Here is a 22,493-nt window from a genome sequence, read left to right on the forward strand (position 1 = left end):
TTGATATGTAAGAAGTTATTGTTCCGTAGAAGACATTTCAGAAACTTTTAGTGGAATAATTTTTTGTTTGTCGTTTTGCGTGGAAAGATTGGAGTGGCTGCTTCCCATTGTTATGGGGAGTCTAATGCAGTGATAATCTATCTCGTATGGACAAACTAATTATTGCAATGCATAGAGTTTAATAGTATAAATACAAAGTGCACCGAAGCAAAAGGTATCAGTTACTTGCTTCCAGTCCACAAGTGACCACAACATGAAAGTCTTCGTTTGTTTGATGGCCGTTATGGCTGCTGCTTCGGCAGGACATTTGGGTGGCGGCGGCGGTGGCGGCGCCATTGGAGGATTCGGCGGCGGCGGATATGGCGGTGGTCACGGAGGATTCGGCGGCGGATCTGGTGGATTCGGTGGTGGCCACGGAGGATATGGTGGCGGTGGATTCGGTGGCGGACTTGGTGGCGGTCACGGAGGATACGGTGGAGGCGGATTCGGAGGAGGACTCGGCGGCGGTCATGGTGGAGGACTCGGTGGAGGACTTAGTGGAGGATTCGGTGGTGGCCACGGAGGATACGGTGGTGGTGGATTCGGAGGTGGTGCTGGCGGCGGATCCGTCAAAATCATCAAGATTATTGTCCCAAGCGGCGGTAGCGGATTCGGAGGTGGACATGGTGGCGGATTCGGTGGTGGATTAGGTGGCGGATTCGGCGGTGGCCATGGAGGCTACGGCGGTGGTGGATTCGGAGGTGGACATGGTGGATCCATCGGCGGTGGTTTCGGTGGTGGCTTCGGAGGTGGCCATGGTGGCTCCATCGGCGGCGGTAGCTACGGCGGTGGCTACGCTAAGGGATGGTGGTAAACTACGTAAATACCACTCACCTGCACTGTGATTGAGGCTAGAGTTTTTACAATCTCCAGTGATGTTCTGTTATATAATCCAAATGTCTTGTACAATAATATTTTATAATAAAAAATGTTAAAATTTAGAGAAAAAAACCCTTTTTTTGCACCATATCCAATGAATGAAAGATCAATCCATTAACTTTTTATTATTTTCTCTATTACACTGATTCTGGCCGGCAATGATTCAGCGCAAAGAGGTCACGATTGAAAGTGTATAAGTTAACGCTCCTTACTGTGATTTCGTAAGTGAAGCTCTTGGGTTTTTGGGTTTTTCTTAAGGTTATTAGAAGTTTTTTGGGTTTCGTGGATTGACTACTCGTTTGTATTCTTCCAATTACTCAGAGAGTGATGTTCACTTCATATTCACGTGACGTAAACGCTATGCGGACTTGTAAACGGAAACGATACCTTAATTGTTTTTGATGATGCGTCAAATTGAAAAAAGCATGGACTTTTCTGTTCGCTATAGAAAAAAAACAGCTGTATATTCACTTTAGCTATAAAATTTGAAATATAAATCCCTCGAAGAGATTTCATTAAAGTTATGATAAACTGACGATGTTCTCTACCCTCAGTAATGTGGTTTTTCGTCCCGGAGTTAAGATTTGGACTTTGTTTTCAGTAGAATCGATTTATGACGAATTGAGTTACGAAACTAAATTGTGACACAATAAGTTATTTTTTTCCATTAATGTAATTGAGCATATAAAGTTTTCAACTGAGCTATCATCAAAAGAATAATTGGTACGTGATTTAGAACTCAAAATTGAATTTGTTGGTAAAAGTCTGGGAAATTTTGTAAATTAAAGGGGATTGTTTAAGGGAATTGGTTCTAGGTTTTTACAAACCACCAGAATTTGGCCGGCGCTCAGTCTCTTAATCTTTTGTTCCGGTATCAAATTCTGCTTTGGTTATGCGGGTTTCAGTTTGTTTTAACATTAGTTTTGCTAATACGAACTTATCACTTATATACTACTATTTATAGTGGAAATGGTGGAAGAAAACAAACACCGACATGGCTTCCTCCATGACTAGTGTGGGTAGCATTTTGCTAAAAATTAATAATAATAAGAATCCCATTCCATATAAGGGGAAAATGCAGGTAAATTTCTGACCGACTGCTAAGTTCCATTAGGATTTAGAAGCTGGTTTATTGTAGGGACTAATTTATCAGAAGTTAATAATTTCTCGATTAGGCAAAAAAGAACTGGGCTTTACCCTCAAAAGGCATAATATGGTAGGTACATTCCACAGGGAATTTGACTAAAGCTATCATACATTATAATCTACAATGATTCCTAAAACGTGCATCTACTGCATTTTTGTCTGATCCCATTCGTTCCCATTTTCTTCCCAACTTTTTAATTTTCTGCCTGAATTCATAGTTCCTGAAATTTTTATTATATATATTTTAAAACTTAACCTCACTTACTACCTACATTCGAGTCGACCCCGCCACTAACCGGAACGAAGATTAACTATCTTCCTAAACCTATATTGTATTTCTTTGTTAATGTTGATCTGCTATTGTTGAATTTATGGTCAACTGAATGTACAGTTTCGACATAAGGTAGCTGTGGAGGATGATGGTCTGGAATTAGATGATTGCGAAAGATCCTAAAAAGTGCTTTGTGTGTCTAAGTCGGCGCTGACAATGAAACGGCGGGTAGACAGTTGCGATGAAGACGTTGACGCCAATTTGCACTTTTAGAAAAGAAAACAAAGAAAGTTTTGAGATTTTATTGTCTGCAACAAGATCTTATTTTATCTCATTTTCCTGATGAAAGAAATCTGGTGGGAGATTGGATATTTTATCATCTGCGTCATTATTTGGGAGGAAAATTGAGTCCATCAGAAGTGTCAATTGCGGCTCTTCGGAATATCGAGATGGTTTGTGGAGACCTGGGTTTTATGTGAAATAGCTTCAATAGATAAAGCGCGTGCAATTTAATGCATTTGCTAATTTGAGATAATTTTTCTTAAGGAAGGTGCAAACAGGGGCAATTTTCATATCCGGAATGTTCATTGGGAAGCTTTTTCCAATAAGCTAAGTGACCGAAGAGTGCGAATTAAGACAATAAGAATTACTGAGAACGATCCTGAATTTACCCTATTTTATTAAGACAATCTGCAGAGTCGTTAAAGTTTTCTGTCCTTTTTGTGGTGCCTACAGTTATATATACTCTTTTATATTATGGTGATTTTCTTTCTTTTTATCCTTTATCTCTAAGCACCTATCTTTAAGGACGCATCACTGTGTATTTCGAAGGAGCCGTATTGAAGTATTAGAGGACCTGAATGGACAAATTTCATCATTTTCTAGTATTGACTCAAAATACTCAACATGGATGTTCATTTTGAGCGTTCACAAATATCGCGTTCAATACAATAGATAGGTCTTTAGTGATTGTAAGGTTTATTGTCCACTGTTTATTATCCTTTCTTCTTCTTCTTTAGCCTTTGATCTGTTCGGTAGCGAGGTTGGCTCGTCCTGATCGGCCGCACCAATCGAGGCTTTCAAATTACCATCCAACGTATCAAGCGATCGTTGTTTCGGTCGGTTCAATGTTCAGACCGATCTTGGCAACTAAATTCTCGTTAACGCGAATTACATGACAATACCACCGAAGACGTCTTTCTGGCAATTTTTTCACGAATGGTGCAACTTTATATCAATTGCGAATTCCTCATAGCGGATGTAATCATAACGTGCTATGGTGCTGGCCCAAAGCAACAGTTTCATTTCTATTCCGCGAGACGCAATTTATTGTAATTTATAGTCGGCTGAAAATAGGAGCCATAGAGGTTAGGGCTTTCCGATAGAATTCTGACTGGAAAATTCCAGTCCATGTCTTAACATGGTCCTTAGACCATCACAATTGTACGGTGCTATGAGCCAACAGAGATTTCCGATAGGAGGAGAAGGATATTTTCTATGAGCAATGGCGCGTTGTTCAATGCAGGTTTCCAAAAGGTGACATTATGATCGTTATGAGTAATCTGAATGCCAAAGTGGGCTCTGACAATACCTTTCTCGGACATATGGTGAGGAACAACGGTCTTGACGACCGTAACGAAAATAGTGGGAGGTTTGTAGATTTCTGCAGTTTCAACCACCTCATTTGTCGCTGCTGACATATTGTACCGAGTCTGCCATAAAGTCAGTTGGGTTTCAACTGACCGACATTGTATGAGCAACCAGATTAATCACTTCACATAATAGATTAAGGAGTTGTCTCTTGGACGTGCATCACAAGAGACGTACTGACATCGGCCTTAAACGGAATCAGCATTCGCTGGTCGCTTACGCTTGCAAGTGGCTTACGTCCACCCCTTCTCACAGGGTTGGAGTGGTGCGACCTCCAAAGTTTAACAATGATCGCCTGTATGATCCAGCTGTCAAGTGTTATCTTACTGATCGGACGAAATATATTGAGTAACCAGCGAAGAATATCGATGAACATTGGTCAGCCACCATAATTTCTCTCTGCTCGGATATTACGCAGGTTCTCGGCTACGTCACGAAAGGCGTCAAAGTTACCAGTACAGGGAAGGAAAATGATCGCCTACCAGAATGTAAAAACTAAATTTTGGTGTGTCAGTTCTTTGCTAAATCGCAAAATAATAACTCAGAACATTGGAGGAAGCGTCCGGACTTTGGCTAGACGAAGATTGAGACTGCCTAGAAGACAGCACGACGTAGGATATAGGTGCATTAAAAAGCGGACTGCCGCTGGCAAAAATCGATCCTAGATCGAAGCTCTATTTATGGAATAAAATTGGAAGCGATGGTGGAGACGCCACAAATATTCATCAGAAGGTTATCTAAGTCAAGTGTTGACGCGTCATCTCCAGGTCATCTGATAGCTACATAACGGTTTTCGTTTTCCCTTATAGCCACTATAAAGGACTTCGTTCTGGATCGATTTAATTTTTCCTCTCACCTTGCAGTCAGAGCAAATTTTCATTTTCTATAGCCTTTGTTTCGTTCACTTGCTGGCCTGGATGCAGTCACGAGGCTTTTAAATCACCATCCAGCGTACCAAGCCACTTTTGTTTCAGTCTTTTGGTAACTTGCTGTTGACTTCGATGTTTAGGCCAATTTTGGCAAAAGAAGATGCCTCTCCCATAATTGTTCCACGATCAGTCTAATCCCATCTCATTTCAAATGTGATCAATCAACGTACCATCTTCGCCTCTATTACCGCAAGACGTCGTTTATTATCTTTTATAGTCGGTCAACACTCAGAATCATAGATGGCGACCGGACGGATGACATTGCGATTAATTTTAAATTTGAGACGTTAGTTGATACGTTGAGTAAAAATATCATCAGTTGTGGAACACCACTTCATCACGTTGTGCTAATACGTGAAGGAATTTCATAACGCAGTTCTCCATTGGCTGATAGCATTGACCCGAGTTATTTAAATCGCTCAGTTGCGGACCATGACAGAGTAAATTAAACCAACGCATCGGTTTTTCTGATACTAGGGGTTGCCGTAGAGCATAGCACACGGTCATATGCTTTCCTTGGATTCCGAAATGCAATGTAAGGAGGACGAAGCTTCTAACGGTGTTTCTCCATGAGCCACCGCGCACCTTGATTCACGATGTCCTTAATACGGTTGTGAAGAATACGTTCAAAAGCAGGATCGGACGGTAATTTGAAACTGACTGGATCACCTTCCATATTGGAACTGAGGTGTTTCCTTGCCAGTTAGATAGTTTTGTATCTGTGGGTGTATTGGATACCAAATCTTCGCTTTCAAGAGCTTAAATCTGTCCTGTTGATTTCTCCCATTTTATTAGTTTTATTGTTTCCTTGAGTTTAGGAGCGCTGAGAGGTGCGATTACTCCAAACGGCTGTGCTTGCGGGAGTGGATTCTTCAATTGAAATTGCAATGAGCAAAGTATTGATCTTGTCATTAACGCAACAGAAGTGTTCGATATCCTATGTGCGATCGTGTCGGCTTTTGATATCCCGAGTGCCCAGTTTATCGTAAAAAACCCCGAGAATGAACAATTGGCCAGCGTTTTAGTGTTGAGAACTTGTGGTAGAGGCGTTTCTTTCTACCAACCTTTATTTCAACATCGTCATTCTAAAGTCAAGTATCACGGTTGATGAACTACTTACCTGGCGTTGTGATCCTGCGGGTTGCATAGGCCGCTTTGTGAATCGTGCCTTTAGCTTGGTTCCACGATTCTTTCACATTCATAATGAATGGTAACCGCCTAAGTAAGATTATTTCTTCTTTCTTCTCACGGAATTGCTCCCATTTAATGCGCGGCGAGCCAGTGCGCTCCTCAGGCTAGCTTATCGGTCCCTTGATTCGCAGGTCGGCTGTTAACGGTCGTTGTTGATATGGGATAGTATCATCAATCAATGACGGTGGTAAAATGGTGGCGTTTTATGAGAAAAATAGTCAATTTATGTTTAATTTTTCACACTGCTTTTTTACCCACATGTCCAGTAAGGTCGCCCGCAATGACAATATAACCATCATCAGCCACGCTACAAGCCATTGTATCGACAAGTTATTGAAGGCATCCTTTCTGAGACAGGTCGACCTGTCGGTGGTGCGTATGCTGTGAAAAAGTGATTAGTTCGATCAGCCGGTCATTAAATCGCCCGACTTCTTTGATGGTATCACGGAACCCTCTGAGATGACAATGCCAATACCGTATTTAGTGTGTGGATTACCAAAGTAGAAAAGTTTATAACCATCTTTATTGCGTTCGAGTTTTATGTCGCAGCTTTTGGCACCAGATCATCGGGTTTCTTGCAGAGCGCAGATATCAATGCGCCTTTTGGAAGGGTTCTTGCGAGCTCCTCGGCCTTTCCAGTGAGGGTACCAACATTTAGCGTGCAGACACGTACTTGCTTTACTCGGACTAATTTATTTATATCCTGACGCCTTCCATGCGTCAAGAGCCCTTGTCTTTTTTTTTGACAAGAGCGGGGCCCGTCGTGAGATGTCGACTGAGGTGAACACCCTAGCATCAACACGATGATTTTGTGTTTAATGACTTTGGTTGTATTTTCTTGGTCGACCTATGGTGGACCTGTCAATAAGAGAGATCAAGTATGATTTAGTATAATGGAATAGCTCTAGCTGTCCTTTATTTATCCTTTTCCCTGATTCCAGTATTTTAAATTTGTTTTACTGAGGATAGAACAGAGTACATTTCCGAAACCTTCCTCCATTATCTGGGCGAAGGATATGGGCATGGTATGTAAGTAAAACGGTATAGTTCGTTTACGAGACTGATATTTTATAATTAGCTTTGCGCGCATAGTCCGGCGCCGGTAAAGTGAATTAGAGGTTTTGGCTGCCTAGTAAGCTTATTTTGAGCATATTTTTTCTCATTGGAAGGTAGCTATGACATATTATTAGCCTTATGTTGGGGCAATGCCCGCCAGCTACTGAGTAAAAATTTTGCTGTACAGGAAGCACAGGTTCGTTAAGAAAATGCGCAAATTATTTGACCTATTTTTTACTAGGTTTGTAGCTGCGTTCCCGAAGCTTCTTCTGCTGTTTTCCTTGATAAACTGTTTCGCCAGGTAGGGACAGGACCCTCAATCATAAGGACCAGTTGATATAATTTTTCAATTGCAGATTCCCATTTATACATCTTTTTCTAAAGCTTTCCGTTAAAAGAAAATCCATTACTACATCGAGATCGAAATAGATGTGGTAGCAAAGGTGTAGGAGTTGGTTCAACTTTGGTTGTCCAATTTGTATGTCCCACCGCAGGCACTAATCTGAAGTTTCGCCCCCCGACCTGACCCTTAACAGCTGAAGTTTCGAATAGTGGCAAATTTTTAAAAGCAACCATTCAGTGGAATTATAGTCGGAAAGGACAAGGCGGTAAAAAATATTACGTTAAAATTACCAGTTGATTAATAACATCGGATGAAATTGGATTGCATATCAAATGGTATATTAGATATGAAAAAGGTCAATATTATCGGAAATTGAAATACACATATTAAAAAAAAACCGTTGTCTTTTTCATAACATGCGATCTTTTTTTATTAACAAGCATATAAAAATGCAAATTTTCAGTCATTTGATATGAAAACCTCTCTTATAATTAGATATTAATATAGATTGGTGTAAATTGATTAGATCGACGAACTACATAGCATCCAATAATGAACTGGAAATCATAGATTATTCAACCATAGATTGGATGCTTAATATTCTTTTCGCAAGATTTATATATGCATCGAATATACCTCCGCTTCCTCTTCTAAATAGTCCATAACAACACACGGTGCCTCCATGGGAAAAAGCTATTCTCATCTAATTGTGCAAACCTGTTCCAAAATCCCCGTGTCAGCAGATCTGCATAAAAATGAATTATTTGACTGATTCATCCACTCACTTGTGATCGTGGTGCAACTTGAGTGCGTATAATTCATTTTTGGTCAAGCTCCGCAAATCCACTATTGGCAAATAAAGTTGATTTATATTTAGTTTTTGTCCCTCTAAACATTTAAGACAATTTTATATTATTTTTTTGGAGAAAAGGAAGGAATAAACGTTGTTAATTTTGATGATATGGGGAGGCACAATCGAATGACAATAGAGCATAGATGAGATACAGTTTTTGCGGTCCATGCCGGTTAGTGGTATAAATATCAAGCGTGCCGGGTCACAAGGTATCAGTTGTTTGCTTCAAGTCCACAGGTGACCACAATATGAAAGTCTTCGTTTGCTTAATGGCCGTTATGGCTGCCGCTTCGGCAGGACATTTGGGTGGAGGCGGTGGTGCCATTGGAGGCGGTGGAGGATACGGTGGAGGATTTGGTGGTGGATATGGAGGTGGATACGGCGGTGGATACGGTGGCGGTTTTGGCGGAGGATTGGGTGGCGGCCATGGAGGATTAAGCGGAGGATCCATTGGTGGACTTGGTGGAGGCCACGGAGGATACAGCAGTGGCGGATTCAGTGGTGGACTAAGCGGCGGATATGGTGGAGGCCACGGAGGATACAGTGGTGGTGGATTCGGTGGTGGTCTTGGTGGTGGACATGGAGGGTACAGCGGAGGTGGTCTTGGAGGATATGGTGGCGGATTGGGTGGAGGATATGGTGGCAGTGGACTCGGAGGTGGATCTGTAAAAGTTATCAAGATCATCAGCTCTGGAAGCGGAAGTGGATTAGGAGACGGATATGGTGGTGGTTACGGTGGAGGATACGGAGGCGGCTACGGTGGAGGATATGGCGGCGGTCATGGAGGATCCCTCGGTGGAGGATACAGCGGTGGCCTTGGAGGATCACTCGGTGGCGGTTATGGTGGTGGCCATGGAGGATCAATCGGTGGAGGATATGGTGGTGGCCATGGAGGATCAATCAGTGGAGGTTTCGGAGGTGGCTACGGTGGCGGTTTCGGAGGTGGCTACGGTGGTGGCTACGGTGGTGGTTCTTCCAAAGGATGGTGGTAAATAGTGGAAAGTATTACAAAGGCTGTGATCGAAGCTTAAATGTTGAAATTTTGAGCAAACTTTTGTTACGTCTAGTAACATTCTGTTTTTATAATAAAAAAACTGTTACAAAATATTCCCGCCTTTTCGTAAACTATAGCACACAAGATTCAAAGGAAGAATTAATGGTATGTTTGCCACGCAAATTGCAAGGTCTACAAAGTATCCTATCTGATAAACTGGTTTCATAATTTTTTATGCATTAATCAGATCTAACATCTAAATCCAAAGGTGTTATTAAATAACACCAAAATTATAGTACGTGTCTGTTTGATAAAATCTTTGCTTCATATCAAAGACAAACCTCGTAAGCAACTGTTTGAATTGAGTAACTTTTAATTTACTTTCAAGCAGTTATGTAGTGACACGACATTGAAGAGATTCAAACCATGAAGAGATACTAAATGCAATAATGTAAAGTATTAATTACATAAACAGACGATGGCTTGCCACTTTGTGGACTTTTGAGTAGACGCGAGACACGTAAAGTAGTGATAATGGGAGTCAAGCTGGTGCTAAAAGTATTCTTAGGGGTCTTTTTCTAATGTAAAAAATCAGTCTAGCAGCTGAAAAAAAATCGTTAAAAATTAAATGTACTTTTAGTACTGTTGGTTGAATACTTTAAAATATTTATGGAATTAATAGCATGGACTACTTCTATAGGTACATGAAAGGAAAATTTAGAAGCGAAATAAATCATCAGAAAGCCGCTAGTTTCAAACCGCGAATAGTGTGGATACTTCTTCTTATTTTATTATGGAGATAAGACCATCAAATCCTGGAGGTGCAGATCAATGTCCATTTTTGATAGGAAAGTGTGAAAAAAGGGAACTTTGTTATCTGAAGGCATAGTATGGGCCGCAATACAATTGACGTCAAACGCTAACTACTTTTTTATTTTATTTTCCAATTTACACAAAACCTTATTAAAATCGGTTTACTGTCTGTCTGTCTGTCCGTTACACGCATTTTTCTCTGTTGAGTGAGAGTCTCTGTGAAACTGTTGTTTCGATTGACACCAAATTTGGTAGAAAGATGGAAACTGTGAACGCTCACGCATATAGTAAGTTACATTCTTTTACGTTTGAATTTAAAGGGGGGCCCCATACATGCAAAAGGGGCGTCTAAATTTTTTTTTATCAAATATAGTCATGTGGGGTATCAAATTAAAGGTCTCGGTTAGTACTTTTCGGTACTATAATAGTTATGTCATTTGTTGGAAAGGTGGGGACTGCGGGGGGTTGAAAATGATCATTTCTTCAACGGACCTATTATCAGAAAAATCTGAAAAAAGTCAAGAGCCTGCCACTGTATGGTGTCTAGGCTTCGAAATACCCTCCATATGGATACCTGTTCAAATAAAGTCAATAATAGTACATTACTATAATTTTTAGTAATTGGCAGGAAAACTTCCTTTAAGTTCCTCCTAGAATCACGAAATGCAGCAATGTAGACTACAGGCATGATCCTACCAAATTTGTTGCAAATCGCACTATTATTAACAAAGTTATAATAGTTCAAAGCTGTCACTTCTGTGCAAATTCAAGACTTTGAATCTGAATATCACTTAACAGACTCAACATCACTTCTCATATAATATATGCTTATATTGCGTGCTACATACTAATCGGACAAATGCACACTCAAATTTCTTTATAAAAGTAATACACAAAACCTTTCATACCTGAAGCGTCTAGCTTCCGGTTTCCCGACTTGTTCAGTATTTAGTATCTAAATTTTACTTTGTACTGATATTAATCACTCTATTAATTCAGCTCTCACCCAGAGACTGGAGTCTTTCCTACAGCTATCATTAGTTCTAAGACTTATTGATCAACTCATTTTTAACACTTTAAAAAAAAACTTGATTGCTTGCTACCCATGCAGAGTGGATTAGAACCGCAGTTCCTAAATTGCCAACATGTGCTGGGGATGACATACCAGGAGCGTTTTTCTCCCAAAAGCCGTGACAATAGAAACGGAAGATCTTATGCGCCTCCTAATCGCACAGAATGAGGATCTCCATACGCGACTATAGACAATCTTCAAAAGCAAGGTGGAGGGGAAAGGATAAACTCCTCACGATCAGGGAGTTGCCATATCAACTCCGATTTGGCAACACATTCGTGCATGTGCACAGGGAAAAGACGAGGAAAGACACCTCGGAGGAGACACTGGGTGAAAAGCATACCGACGTCCCCGAAGAAGTCTCGAAAGCCATAAAGGCAGGGAGGAAGAGCAGAAGCTGGACGACCTAGACATAGGACTCCTAGAGCTCAGGGTGGATAGCGACGTGCAGGAAAGCGCCATGTGGAAGGAGGAGGGCGATACTCCGACAGTGGAGAAGAGCTCCAAATAATAACGGAGTCAATGGCCTGCACTAAAATAGCCCAGAAAACCACCATCCGAAAGCTGCATCTGCGGTAATTGCAAGGGCAAGTTCGAAGGAGAACATTGGAATAGTGCTGGCTCAACATCCCTGGGTGTACCGGAGGCGGATTCGCGGTCTGCAAGAAGTAAGCAGCATTTTGGACTCCTCTTGTGAAAAACCAAGAGTTTGCATAATTCTTAAGCGCAATTTAAAATACATATGTCTTTGAGAGTTCTTAATCGGGGACCTTGTGACTATCTAAGTCTCATTGAAAGCCGGGAGGAGCACTCGAGAGGCAGTCGTCGCATCGGGATACTTCCCAGGAGACGAAATCCGGGCTCCACCGGGTCAACTCGCAAAACTAGTATTGTTAGAAGAGGGCGTCACTACTTCGGCTACGATGCCAACGCCCAGCACGAAGTCTGGCAAAGCAGCGACACCAATCAAAGAGGTGAGTACCTTGAATTTATTCTTAGCATTTAGTTAGAAATATATAACTTAGGGGACACTCCAACATTTGTGACCAGCACTGGACAGGAGGTACAAGGCATAACTCTAGGAAATATTCTAATGGACGGAATGGTCAGGAATTGGAGGGTGTTGGATGAACTCTCTATGTCTGATCACAAGATAATCACATTCGACATTGAGCATAACTCCAAATTAAATAAAATAATAAGGAATCCCAGGAGAATGGATTCGGAATCCTATTTAACGCACTTGAGCAACAACATTCAAGGGGGCGGTTACATTAGGAGCGAACTGGAACTAGAAACAGTGGTGGAAAACCTCAGCACAGTCGGCATTGACGATTACCTGGCTAGCTGTCCGGCTAAGGCAGTCAAGTCGTCAAGGGATGTACCATGGTGGAACAGCAACCTGGTCAAAGTGAGAACAGAGGCACGAAAACTCTTCAACCGGGCATAGCAAACCGGGGACTGGCCGAGGTACAAAAATGCACTGACTGCGTATAGCAACGCGATCAGAGAAGCAAAACGGAACAGTTTTCAGGGAATTTACAAGGTTTACAAGGTTGTAGCCAAAGACATGGCAATATCCTCTGTCTGTTTGAAAAAGGAAGATGGGGCATTTACCGAGAATGAGGAGAACAGGGTACACCTGCTTCTCAGAACTCATTTTCGTGGGGAAGGACCCCGGTGGGTAATTCTCCTATAGCGTAAGGTTAAAGCTCCAAGTCCAGAACATGGTGTAAATCTCCCTGATTAATGAAGATGGCATGGTCTAAGTCTCTCGAGGGAATAGAGATGTCCACATTTTGAATACGCACCTCACCATTTTTATAAGTAAATATTTTACGAAATAAGTGCTATTAGTGGATCTTTTCAGCTCCAACTTTAGTTTCTATACTGTCTTTCCAGGCAAATGTGTTCGAATGCCATTGAACGTACGGGGAGGTAACTATAAAAGCGAGATATGATATATAACCTATGAAACCTTCTCTGCGAATTGCTTGTCAACATAAATCCTTTTGAAAATTATATGTAGCTTTTACATATTCAGTAGACCCGTCCTTGCTTTTAGTACTTTTTGTTATATTCTGGTTTCACTAATGTAATGTAGCACATATCCAGACGAATGTAAGATGAAGAAAATTCACAAAAGTTGACTTACGGCTTCGTCCAGGACAGAGGCAGCTCACCAGACGCTGCCTCACTTCAGCCCTGGGACAACGTGACAAAAGTAGCGACACGGCATGAGTGCGAATTATATTGAAGTGAAATCCGTTGTAAGTTCACATCTAAACTAGGCCGAAATTAATTTTTTGTTGACGATGCTGGCAGTCTTGAGTCCGCACCCACTTGATGACGGACCAAACCACTTGGGAAGCGACTTACTTCCTCTGTTGTGGTCCACGGACTTCTCCTTTTTGGGTTAAACACTCAAGTTTTTCAAAAAAGTTGACTGACGGTTTCCAAAAAAAGCCAGCATCCTCAACAAAAAATTCACAATTTTCAAAGGAAAGATAGAACTCTTGAACATGTGGAGAAGCGTTCACAAAAATCATTTAACATAGATCTAGTCACATTATCCTAAAGAAGGGAATCGGCCATCGGACACCTAGCATCTATCCGCGATCAGATTTTGTGGAAACGCGTAGTAATCTGGAACGGAAATTAGCATCTCTCAAAATTGGATGTTGCGGTAAGACTTTACGAAAGGTATCACTATTCCTACTGAAATTGAAGTTCTTTGAAATTGTTGTTGTGTAGTAAAAGCACAATTATAAATCTAATCAGTGCAGCTCCAATCCAATTTCCGTATATAATTCTTAGCAAATCAAAACGTATCCAACCCATGAGTAGGTTGCCCTTCACTTAGCTACTTAGTTTAACTTTGTACTGATGAAGGGGGTAAGTTACTCCCGAAATATATACTATATATACACTAAAAAATAAAATTGTAGTTTGGAGTAAGCTACTAGTCTATCAATTTTAGACTTACATAACTACAAATAGAAGACGATACTAACCTTCTAGTCTAGGAGTAAATCTGGCGGTTTCGAAGAGATGCAGTTCTTGCCCTTGTAGTATTTTGAATTAAACAAAAAGGGGGCAAAATGCCACCTGTAGCCGGAAGCATCTGATGAGATCACCTCTGCCGCACGATCGAAACCGCCACAAACATTTTTTGAGAGGACGAAAGTTTCTTTAAAATTGGCCCCGTCCACCATGAAGTAGGCAGAATCCCTCAAATCCTTAAGCAAAATACAGGTTTACCTCGGCCAGCTTAGGTCTAAATATACTAGGTGGTTTTTGGTATGAATAGAATTTTTACTAACTACTTCGATCACGTTGCTCCCCGGCCAGTGGTGAGGCAGTTTCTGATGAGTTGCCTCTGCCCTGGACGAAACCGCAAGTCGTTCATTTCTGTCTAGAGAAACTGTCTAATCAGCCAAATAGACCACCATCACATCAAACCTTTACGCCGCTAGAGTTCTAGTGGTAGAAACTGAATATTTAAGCCGAGTAAGTCTCTTTCTATAGGTCCAAATACCTGACGAATAGTGGCGATAATTCGAAGAAGATGTTAAAGATGTTAAAGAATATCATAGTCGATGTACAGCTGTTTAGAAGAATAACAGTCTAGAACGGTTTACACCCCACTCTTTTCGAAATTAAGATTTTATAAAGGTTTATCTATTCTGCAGCCTCCATAACGGCGGAATCTATGAGCAATACCATGACCGTCAGGTTCTGGATAAAATCCGGCTCAATAGGTTACGATGGGCGCGTCACTTAATCCGTGTGGATGAGAATGATCTAGCGCGGAAAGTCTACAAGGGCAATATCTATGGTAGGAAAAGAAGACTAGGCAGACCCTGCCTAAGATGGAGCGATGGCGTAAGTCAGGACGCCAGACAGCTTTTAGGGATATCGAATTGGTGGACTTCGGCGCAAAACCAGGATGTCTTGAGTTCCTTATTAAGACAGGCCTAGACCGGATAAGGGTTGTTGCGCCGTTGATGATGTTGAAATGTTAATCTATAGAAAAACGATTCATGGTTACACGGTCAGCACTGCGTTCGCCCGTGATTATGTCCCTTGTGTGACTCTGTTCTCCGACTTCCGATCACCATCCCTACTCCCTCAATGCGACTTGCGTTGGACGGAGCAATTCGGACATACGGTAAAGAAGTTCTAAGAGCAAATCAAAGAAATGCACCAGACATTTCGGCAATGACAGCGGGCGTTGGTGAACAGAAAAGAGCCGATCCTTCTTCACGGCAGATCACATTCGCACAAACGGTCAGCGACACTTTTCACCTACTGACTACTCCTTTAGAGCATCCGATTAGAGTTATTCATTCTATTGTTTGTCTTTATCAAAAATGATTTTTATGGTTTTTATTTGGATTAGATTTAAAGATTGAAAACTACAAGACTTCATGAACGTGTCATTAACATCTGAAATGCTTATCAATTTTTTGTTAATGTTCTTTAATGAAGTCACTGTCAATTGTGGAAAAAGTGTAGTACAGGCAGATTGTTGTCACTTATGAAGGCGTTGAGTATGGTTATCACACATTATCATCGGCGCACAATTTATCTATCAGTATGGAACCAAGTCCCTTTTCAGTATGTTATTCCTGAGCAACAAAAATTACGAGATTGAAAACTTCCCGAAAAAATTTAAGCACGATATTTCCAAAGCCACAAAGTAATCTATATATCTTTCAAATTAGAACTCAAGAAAATTTTCGTTTTCAATTTTATTACAAAAGTTTTAGCGTTATAAAAATAACAAAACAATATCCAAAGTTGACAAGTATCAGACTTTAGTTATGGGTATAATTCTGCAATTTTGTTTCACCATTTTTTGCCGTAGCCTCCTCCAAGTCCACCACCATATCCGCCTCCGAATCCACCACCATATCCTCCTCCGATTCCACCACCGTATCCTCCATGTCCACCTCCGAATCCGCTTCCGCCTGATGAGATGACTTTGATGACCTTCACGGATCCACCACCGATTCCGCCTCCGAAACCGCCACCGCCATATCCTCCGTGACCACCACCGAATCCACCGCCTCCATAACCTCCATGTCCACCTCCGAGTCCACCAAGTCCCAATCCTCCATGGCCACCACCGATGCTTCCGCCACCGAATCCTCCATGACCACCACCGATACTACCGCCTCCGAATCCTCCGTAACCACCGCCGCCTCCCAAGTATCCTGCCGAAGCGACAGCTACGATAGCCATTAAGCAAACGAAGGTTTTCATGTTGTTTTCACTTGTGGACTAGAAGCAAGCAAATGATGCAGTCTCACCCCATGCACTTGATATTTATACACCTCCGAGTTGTTACCATTATCATAAGTTTGTCAATCTCCGATTAATTAACATTGTATTACCTTAACAATGAGAATCTAAATGTGCAAATTTCTGATTAAAAGCAAAATGAAAGCATTAAACATTAAAAAAAAACACTCAACTTTTGCGAAAAGCTTTGGCAATGCCATCCACGGAACAGTAACTTTTTATGAACCAGATACACTTTCAGACGTTTGTGGTTTAATTTCAAATTGAAAACTATCTCAAATGCTTTAACATTGAATGGTAGCACAAGGTTTGGACTCTGGTTTCAAACCCCATACTTGCTGCTTTACCAGCAGTATCTTATCCACACCGTAGATCGTATCTACTTCTAAAAAGTCTACCAAGCTTCAGATTCCTTTTTCTACGTGGAGTATAACACACGTATCTGCAGTTTATTTTTATCTATAACCAGCGCCCGATAATGCACTTAATTACAGATTATAATAACGAGCTGTCATTAGGCCTTGGCTAGTAGCGATCCATTCGGAACTCTTTGTGAGAACAATCAATTAGTTTGATGAAGTTATTGTAAATTATTACGAAAGTGGTATATTTATAGGTTTTCACGTTTGAAAACAAATGGAAGATTCGTTGGATACCAACAATTTTTTTTCTGCGCCATTATTGGACATTTTCGGAGTCACTGGGAACTGAGGCAAGTTAGGATACTAAGTGATGGGGTCCTAGTTAACAGCGAGTTTTGGTATATCCACTGTACATAGCGGGAAGAGAATTACGGAAACGACTGAACCTTACGGGATCCCAGCAGAATTAATATTTGATGGAGACAACTGAGATTGCTGCCCTTCAGGAAGCTAAGGATTAGCTTACAGAGATGCGGTGGAAATTAATGATTTCGATGATGCTTCGGGTTAAAGTTGCATAATTCCGCGAGTCCTCACACGCGGTGACCGTTGGAAACCGTCCTTGGACAGGCTAAGAGTGTGTAGTGTCGGGCTGAGAGTAGGCTCATTCTACTGACGAGGACACGCGGGATGAAAAGGACGTCGCTAAATACCAAGCGATTGTTGAGGAATATAACAGCAAATGCCAGGCAGACGAGCAAAAGGCGGAGCCCATTGCTCTCAAGCGCAATTGATCTCAAAACGAAGTCGAACAAAAGCATAAACAGAGCAGAGTAGGCAAGAGCTCGAACGGTAAGCAACCTCTGGGGAAAAGTAAGCAGCAACAACCAGCCGACGAGCCACGAACTGCGAGAACCTGCAGCGACGTGGCCAGGAGCCACTTATGTGTGGCGCTAGAGGCAAACTAGGTGTGGATAAGTTTGGAGGTGGGGATCAGTGAGGCCAGGCTTTCGGAGATGGTAATTGAGCATCTCCTGGACCCTAAAGGCGAACACACGGGATCCAACCCCTGCTTTGATTTCTCTCAGGTGGTCAGTGGGTTTGAGATTATAGCTTGCGAGGAACAATTCTTCAGCGACTTTCTCGGTTCTAGAAGACGTAAAGCTCGCAACTGGTTGCCAAAGATTCACATGGAAGACGGGACAGGAGAGGAGGATCGATAGTCCGTAGAGGACACCTCGATTAATCTGTTTGTCCTCCTCCCAGAGAAATATTAATATAGAAGCCTTCGGTCGGAGGTTACCGAACAATCAAGGGGCTGCAAAGCAAATATTATAACTCCATATCGCAGAAGACGCTGATCAGGACAGGGCTAGAGCATCAATCCTCGTGAGGACGAGTCTACACGCTTTACTTTACTTGACTTGAACTCCAGAAACCTAGTTCTGATCAAACTGGAGGGGGCAGAGAACGTGTATATCTCCCCGGTTTACATGACTCACGATCGACTAGTTCCGCCTGAAGAACTACAAAATTTGACGGGCACCATAGCAAGAAAGGAGGCCAACCTATTAATAGGCGGCGATGGTAATGCGACGTACGCATTAGGGCACTTCGGAAATTAATGAGAGAGATGAGTCATTCTTTGATTTTATTATTAGTACACATCTAATGGTGTGCAACAGGAACAGTATACCAACCTTCCATTTTCCCAGCTCGGAGAATTGTAACGGTTGGGAGGAGGTCCTTGATATCATCCTACTAACCGACAATAGAATTATCAGGGTGGAGAACCGGAGAGTTTCTGACCAGAGATCTCAAATCATAGTTGAATACTTTTTAGTCTAGATCTGCCCGCAGAGGTCTCCAATCCCTTCAGGGATCCAGGAGCATCAAGTAGAGGAACTTTCGTCGAGTAATCAAGAACCAACCCTCTGGTGGGCAAATTGGCAAAATCGGCACAGGTCGGGGCTCTGGAAGAAGCATTCGATACAGCCTTTGAAATCTTGTGCCGTACTAAATACAGCAAAAAGACACTGCCAACGTGGTGAAATGAAGATCTCCCTAGCCTTTTCTCGAATATACTCAGTGTATCCAAGTCGTATTGTCTCCCAGGCGATACTAGAGACCTGTGGATAGCTGAAGCACGACCCGAGCCCCAAGCCTAACATAGCCATTCTGACCGACAGCCGAGCGGACATTAAAGCATTATACTCATCGACGTCATACTCATCCTGGCTGATGGAGCAGTGCAGGAATTCACTCAACCGTCTGCGCGGCACGCTCAGTGGCACCCTCCTCTGAGTTCCCGATCATAATAGCATGAGCGGGCTGACGGATTGGCCAGGAAGGGGTCTGGTCTTGGTACTACAGGGACAGGGACAGTTGGTGTCCCACTGGCGACTGTCAAGGGCGGTATCTACTCGCACTACAAAGCAGCTGCGGACTCCAGATGGCGAAAGTTCACCACCTATGCCAAATCAAGGAGAATTTGGTTCGCTTATACCAAACCCGACCACGAGAGCTCCTGTGCCAGACTCGTGAAAATGCATACAAGATAACAGTGGTCTGCACATGGGACTGGCCCATAGGGTACCATGCCGCTAGGCTCGGCATACACTACAATTCGCATTGCGGAAGCTGCAGAAAACAGGGCACTTCACTAACTAGAGTCAGGCGTCGGGTACTGGGTAAATCATTATTTCGGCATTTCAGCGAGATTTCTAGCTCCAGGGTGGGAAATCTGCTTTCCTTCGTGAATTCTACGGGTTGCAATGAAGATGCGAGCCGGATGGACTTTGCCTCCTTGCTCTCATAATAGCAGTCACGGTCTTAGGCACTTGTGGCATTAAAACGTTGATGGGCTCCGTGGAGTGACCACGGTTCGGGAGAGTTTTGAAGCGAGAAATTTGTCAATGGGATTAGCACATTTTGTTTAGATAATGTCTATCCGTTCGTAATAGATGAAAGTTGGCAAAATAATGGCCTATGAAGGTATTACAGCTTGGTTTCACACCACCGTACTATTTAGGGGTTCTGTTCATGAAAGGACAACACGTACACGTATTTGTTCAATTCAATGATGATAACATTCATGTCTGGATGCTACAAGACTGATCATCGTTTTGAATATCATCATAAATTGTCGTGATTACCTAACGCGACATTGCACTAGGAATATAATAAGCCATAGGCTCATACTGTGATCCTTTTGGACAGCATACTAGAAATGTTTTAAGCCTTAAGGCGCGGCTGTGGTGCCTGATGGATTTGTAGCTACTAGTGTTATTGTGACTGCTAATAAGGCTGTCCGTGAACCGATGGTTGATTTTAGGCTCAATTCCCCCTGTTTCCAAAGAAGCATTCGTTTCCTGTAGTCGCTGGTCCATCCCCAATCTTCTAGCAACTTATTTTTATCCAGAGACGCCTCTAGTTTATGAAGAACACTAGCATTCTAATATGAGATGGTTGACAACTGCTCCATGACGCTTTGGGCCAGCTTTTTTTTTCTGGCAAGATTGGCGGATGTGCTTACACACTGAGTTTGAAACTGCTGTAATGATAAGCTGTCATACTACCAACTAAATAATATACCTCTCGGTCTTCAGAGAACTACCTCGGAACCATTTGGCATACTACGTTCGGCTACCCCTTCTACTCTCTCATCTTAGGGAGTCTTTACGTAGGGCAATTCCTTTCACCAAAGGAAGGAAAAAAGAGGAAGGTTAGTTCACAGAACACTTGGCTATCCAAGTCCTCCACCGGTCGAACTCAGTCTTCTTCATATGAGAAAGAAATCTAATCTTATGTGCAACACGACTCCATGTATTACCGCTCCTCAGCACCTCTGTTTTCTGGAGAGAGCTTCTCTGTATCCGTATTAAGTTGACGAATCCCATCCTACTTTCACACAAAAAAAAAGTAGCTGGCCTCTTCTACCATTACCTTACGGGGATTATTCGTTACCGATCTTATGCGGGTAAAACTGGAAACTCATATAGCCGCACAGAAGCTAGGTAAGCAAATAATTAATCTCACCATTTTTCCGGTTCAATCACGAATCTGAGTTGCCGATGAGCTGCGCAGCGTTTTCCCAAGAGCATTGCCACTCATTTCAAAAACTGTTCCGCTCGAAACGTCTCACCCTATCAAAGCTCTCTGTACAAGACAATGATCTTGCCAGTCCTCATGTATTCCTCGGAGACTTGGGTTCTTAGCAAGAAGAATTGCGAACTCTTGGCCGCGTTCGAGAGAAGAATCTTCCGAAGAATTTTTGACCCCCTACATGAGGATGGACGATTCCGTAGCCTACATAACGACGAAATCTATGGGCAATGCCATGACCGTAAGTTTATGGATAAAATCCGGCTCAATAGGTTACGGTGGGCGGGTCACTTAATCCGTATGGATGAGGATGATCCAGCCCGGAAAGTCTAGAAAAGAAGACGAAGCAGACCCTGCCTAAGATGGAGCGATGGCGTAGGTCAGGATGCCAAACAGCTTTTAGGGATATTGCAAAACCAGGATGTCTGCAGTTCCTTATTAAGGCAGGCCTGGGCGGGATACCGGTTATTGCGCCGTTGATGATGATAGAACACCACCAATCCTTATTGTCATTACAGTCTGCCAATGGTCAAGCTGCTACAAAGGTTATTTCCGCCCGATGACAATGATTGTTGTATCCAAATCACTTATAAATTGAGTCTAATATAAATGGGACTCAAAACTGCCGTCGTCTAAAGAGTGATATAGAAGCATTATTGATGCACAATTTTGCAGTAGAAATAAAAAAAGCCAAATTATTTTTCTATTTTATTACAAAAAATTTCGAAGTAAAAGTCATAACAAAGCAATATCGAAAGTCGAAAGCATCAGACTTCAGGTACATTCAAAACTTCATCGTTTCTTTTTACCATTTTTTGCCATAGCCTCCTCCGAGACCGCCGCCATATCCGCCTCCGAGTCCACCACCGTATCCTCCTCCGATTCCACCACCGTATCCACCATATCCCCCTCCAAGTCCGCTTCCGCCTGATGAGATGACTTTGATGATTTTCACGGATCCACCACCGATTCCGCCTCCGAGTCCACCTCCGTATCCTCCGAGACCACCACCGTATCCACCGCCTCCATAGCCTCCATGTCCACCTCCGATTCCTCCATAACCGCCACCGATGCTTCCACCTCCGTATCCTCCATGACCGCCACCGATACTACCGCCTCCGAATCCTCCGTAACCACCGCCACCACCCAAGTATCCTGCCGAAGCGACAGCTACGAAAGCCAATAAGCAGATGAAGATTTTCATGTTGTTTTCACTTGTGGACTAGGAGCAAGCAAATGATGCAGTCTCACCCCATGCATTTGGTATTTATACCCTGCCTAATTTCTACTCTCAAAATAAATTTGTCAATCTGCGGTTAATTAACATTGTATGAGAATCAACATGTGCAAATTTCTGGTTTAAAACAATGCAAAAGTATTAAGCATCAAAAAGCTGTAAAATTTTCCGAAAGGTTTCAGCAATAGCATCCACGGAACAGTAACTTTTGTGTAGTAGATCTACTTTACTTGCAGATGTCGGTGAT

At 42.4% G+C, this 22,493-nt stretch overlaps 4 protein-coding genes across 4 annotated transcripts; 2 read left to right on the forward strand and 2 right to left on the reverse strand.

Moving 5' to 3' along the window:
- Positions 1-201: 201 nt before the first annotated feature.
- On the forward strand, positions 202-1,036 carry LOC119658077 (glycine-rich cell wall structural protein-like). The gene has a single exon (XM_038065338.1). It carries the CDS (start codon positions 254-256, stop codon positions 851-853), a length of 600 nt encoding a protein of 199 aa, XP_037921266.1. The 5' UTR covers positions 202-253; the 3' UTR covers positions 854-1,036.
- Positions 1,037-8,586: 7,550 nt separating this feature from the next.
- LOC119658076 (glycine-rich cell wall structural protein-like) lies at positions 8,587-9,464 on the forward strand. The gene has a single exon (XM_038065337.1). The coding sequence runs from the start codon at positions 8,606-8,608 to the stop codon at positions 9,347-9,349; it is 744 nt and encodes a 247-aa protein (XP_037921265.1). The 5' UTR covers positions 8,587-8,605; the 3' UTR covers positions 9,350-9,464.
- Positions 9,465-15,975: 6,511 nt separating this feature from the next.
- On the reverse strand, positions 15,976-16,561 carry LOC119658357 (acanthoscurrin-2-like). Its single transcript, XM_038065716.1, has one exon. The coding sequence runs from the start codon at positions 16,502-16,504 to the stop codon at positions 16,088-16,090; it is 417 nt and encodes a 138-aa protein (XP_037921644.1). The 5' UTR covers positions 16,505-16,561; the 3' UTR covers positions 15,976-16,087.
- A 5,143-nt stretch (positions 16,562-21,704) lies between these two features.
- On the reverse strand, positions 21,705-22,248 carry LOC119658358 (glycine-rich cell wall structural protein-like). The gene has a single exon (XM_038065718.1). It carries the CDS (start codon positions 22,211-22,213, stop codon positions 21,815-21,817), a length of 399 nt encoding a protein of 132 aa, XP_037921646.1. The 5' UTR covers positions 22,214-22,248; the 3' UTR covers positions 21,705-21,814.
- Positions 22,249-22,493: the final 245 nt, after the last annotated feature.

Source organism: Hermetia illucens, chromosome 5 (assembly GCF_905115235.1).
Source record: "Hermetia illucens chromosome 5, iHerIll2.2.curated.20191125, whole genome shotgun sequence".
Lineage (NCBI taxonomy): Eukaryota > Metazoa > Arthropoda > Insecta > Diptera > Stratiomyidae > Hermetia > Hermetia illucens.

Excerpts from the sequence above, each read along its gene's own strand:
- LOC119658077 (XM_038065338.1), top strand. The coding sequence starts at position 254 with ATGAAAGTCTTCGTTTGTTTGATGGCCGTTATGGCTGCTGCTTCGGCA.
- LOC119658076 (XM_038065337.1), top strand. The coding sequence starts at position 8,606 with ATGAAAGTCTTCGTTTGCTTAATGGCCGTTATGGCTGCCGCTTCGGCA.
- LOC119658357 (XM_038065716.1), bottom strand. The coding sequence starts at position 16,504 with ATGAAAACCTTCGTTTGCTTAATGGCTATCGTAGCTGTCGCTTCGGCA.
- LOC119658358 (XM_038065718.1), bottom strand. The coding sequence starts at position 22,213 with ATGAAAATCTTCATCTGCTTATTGGCTTTCGTAGCTGTCGCTTCGGCA.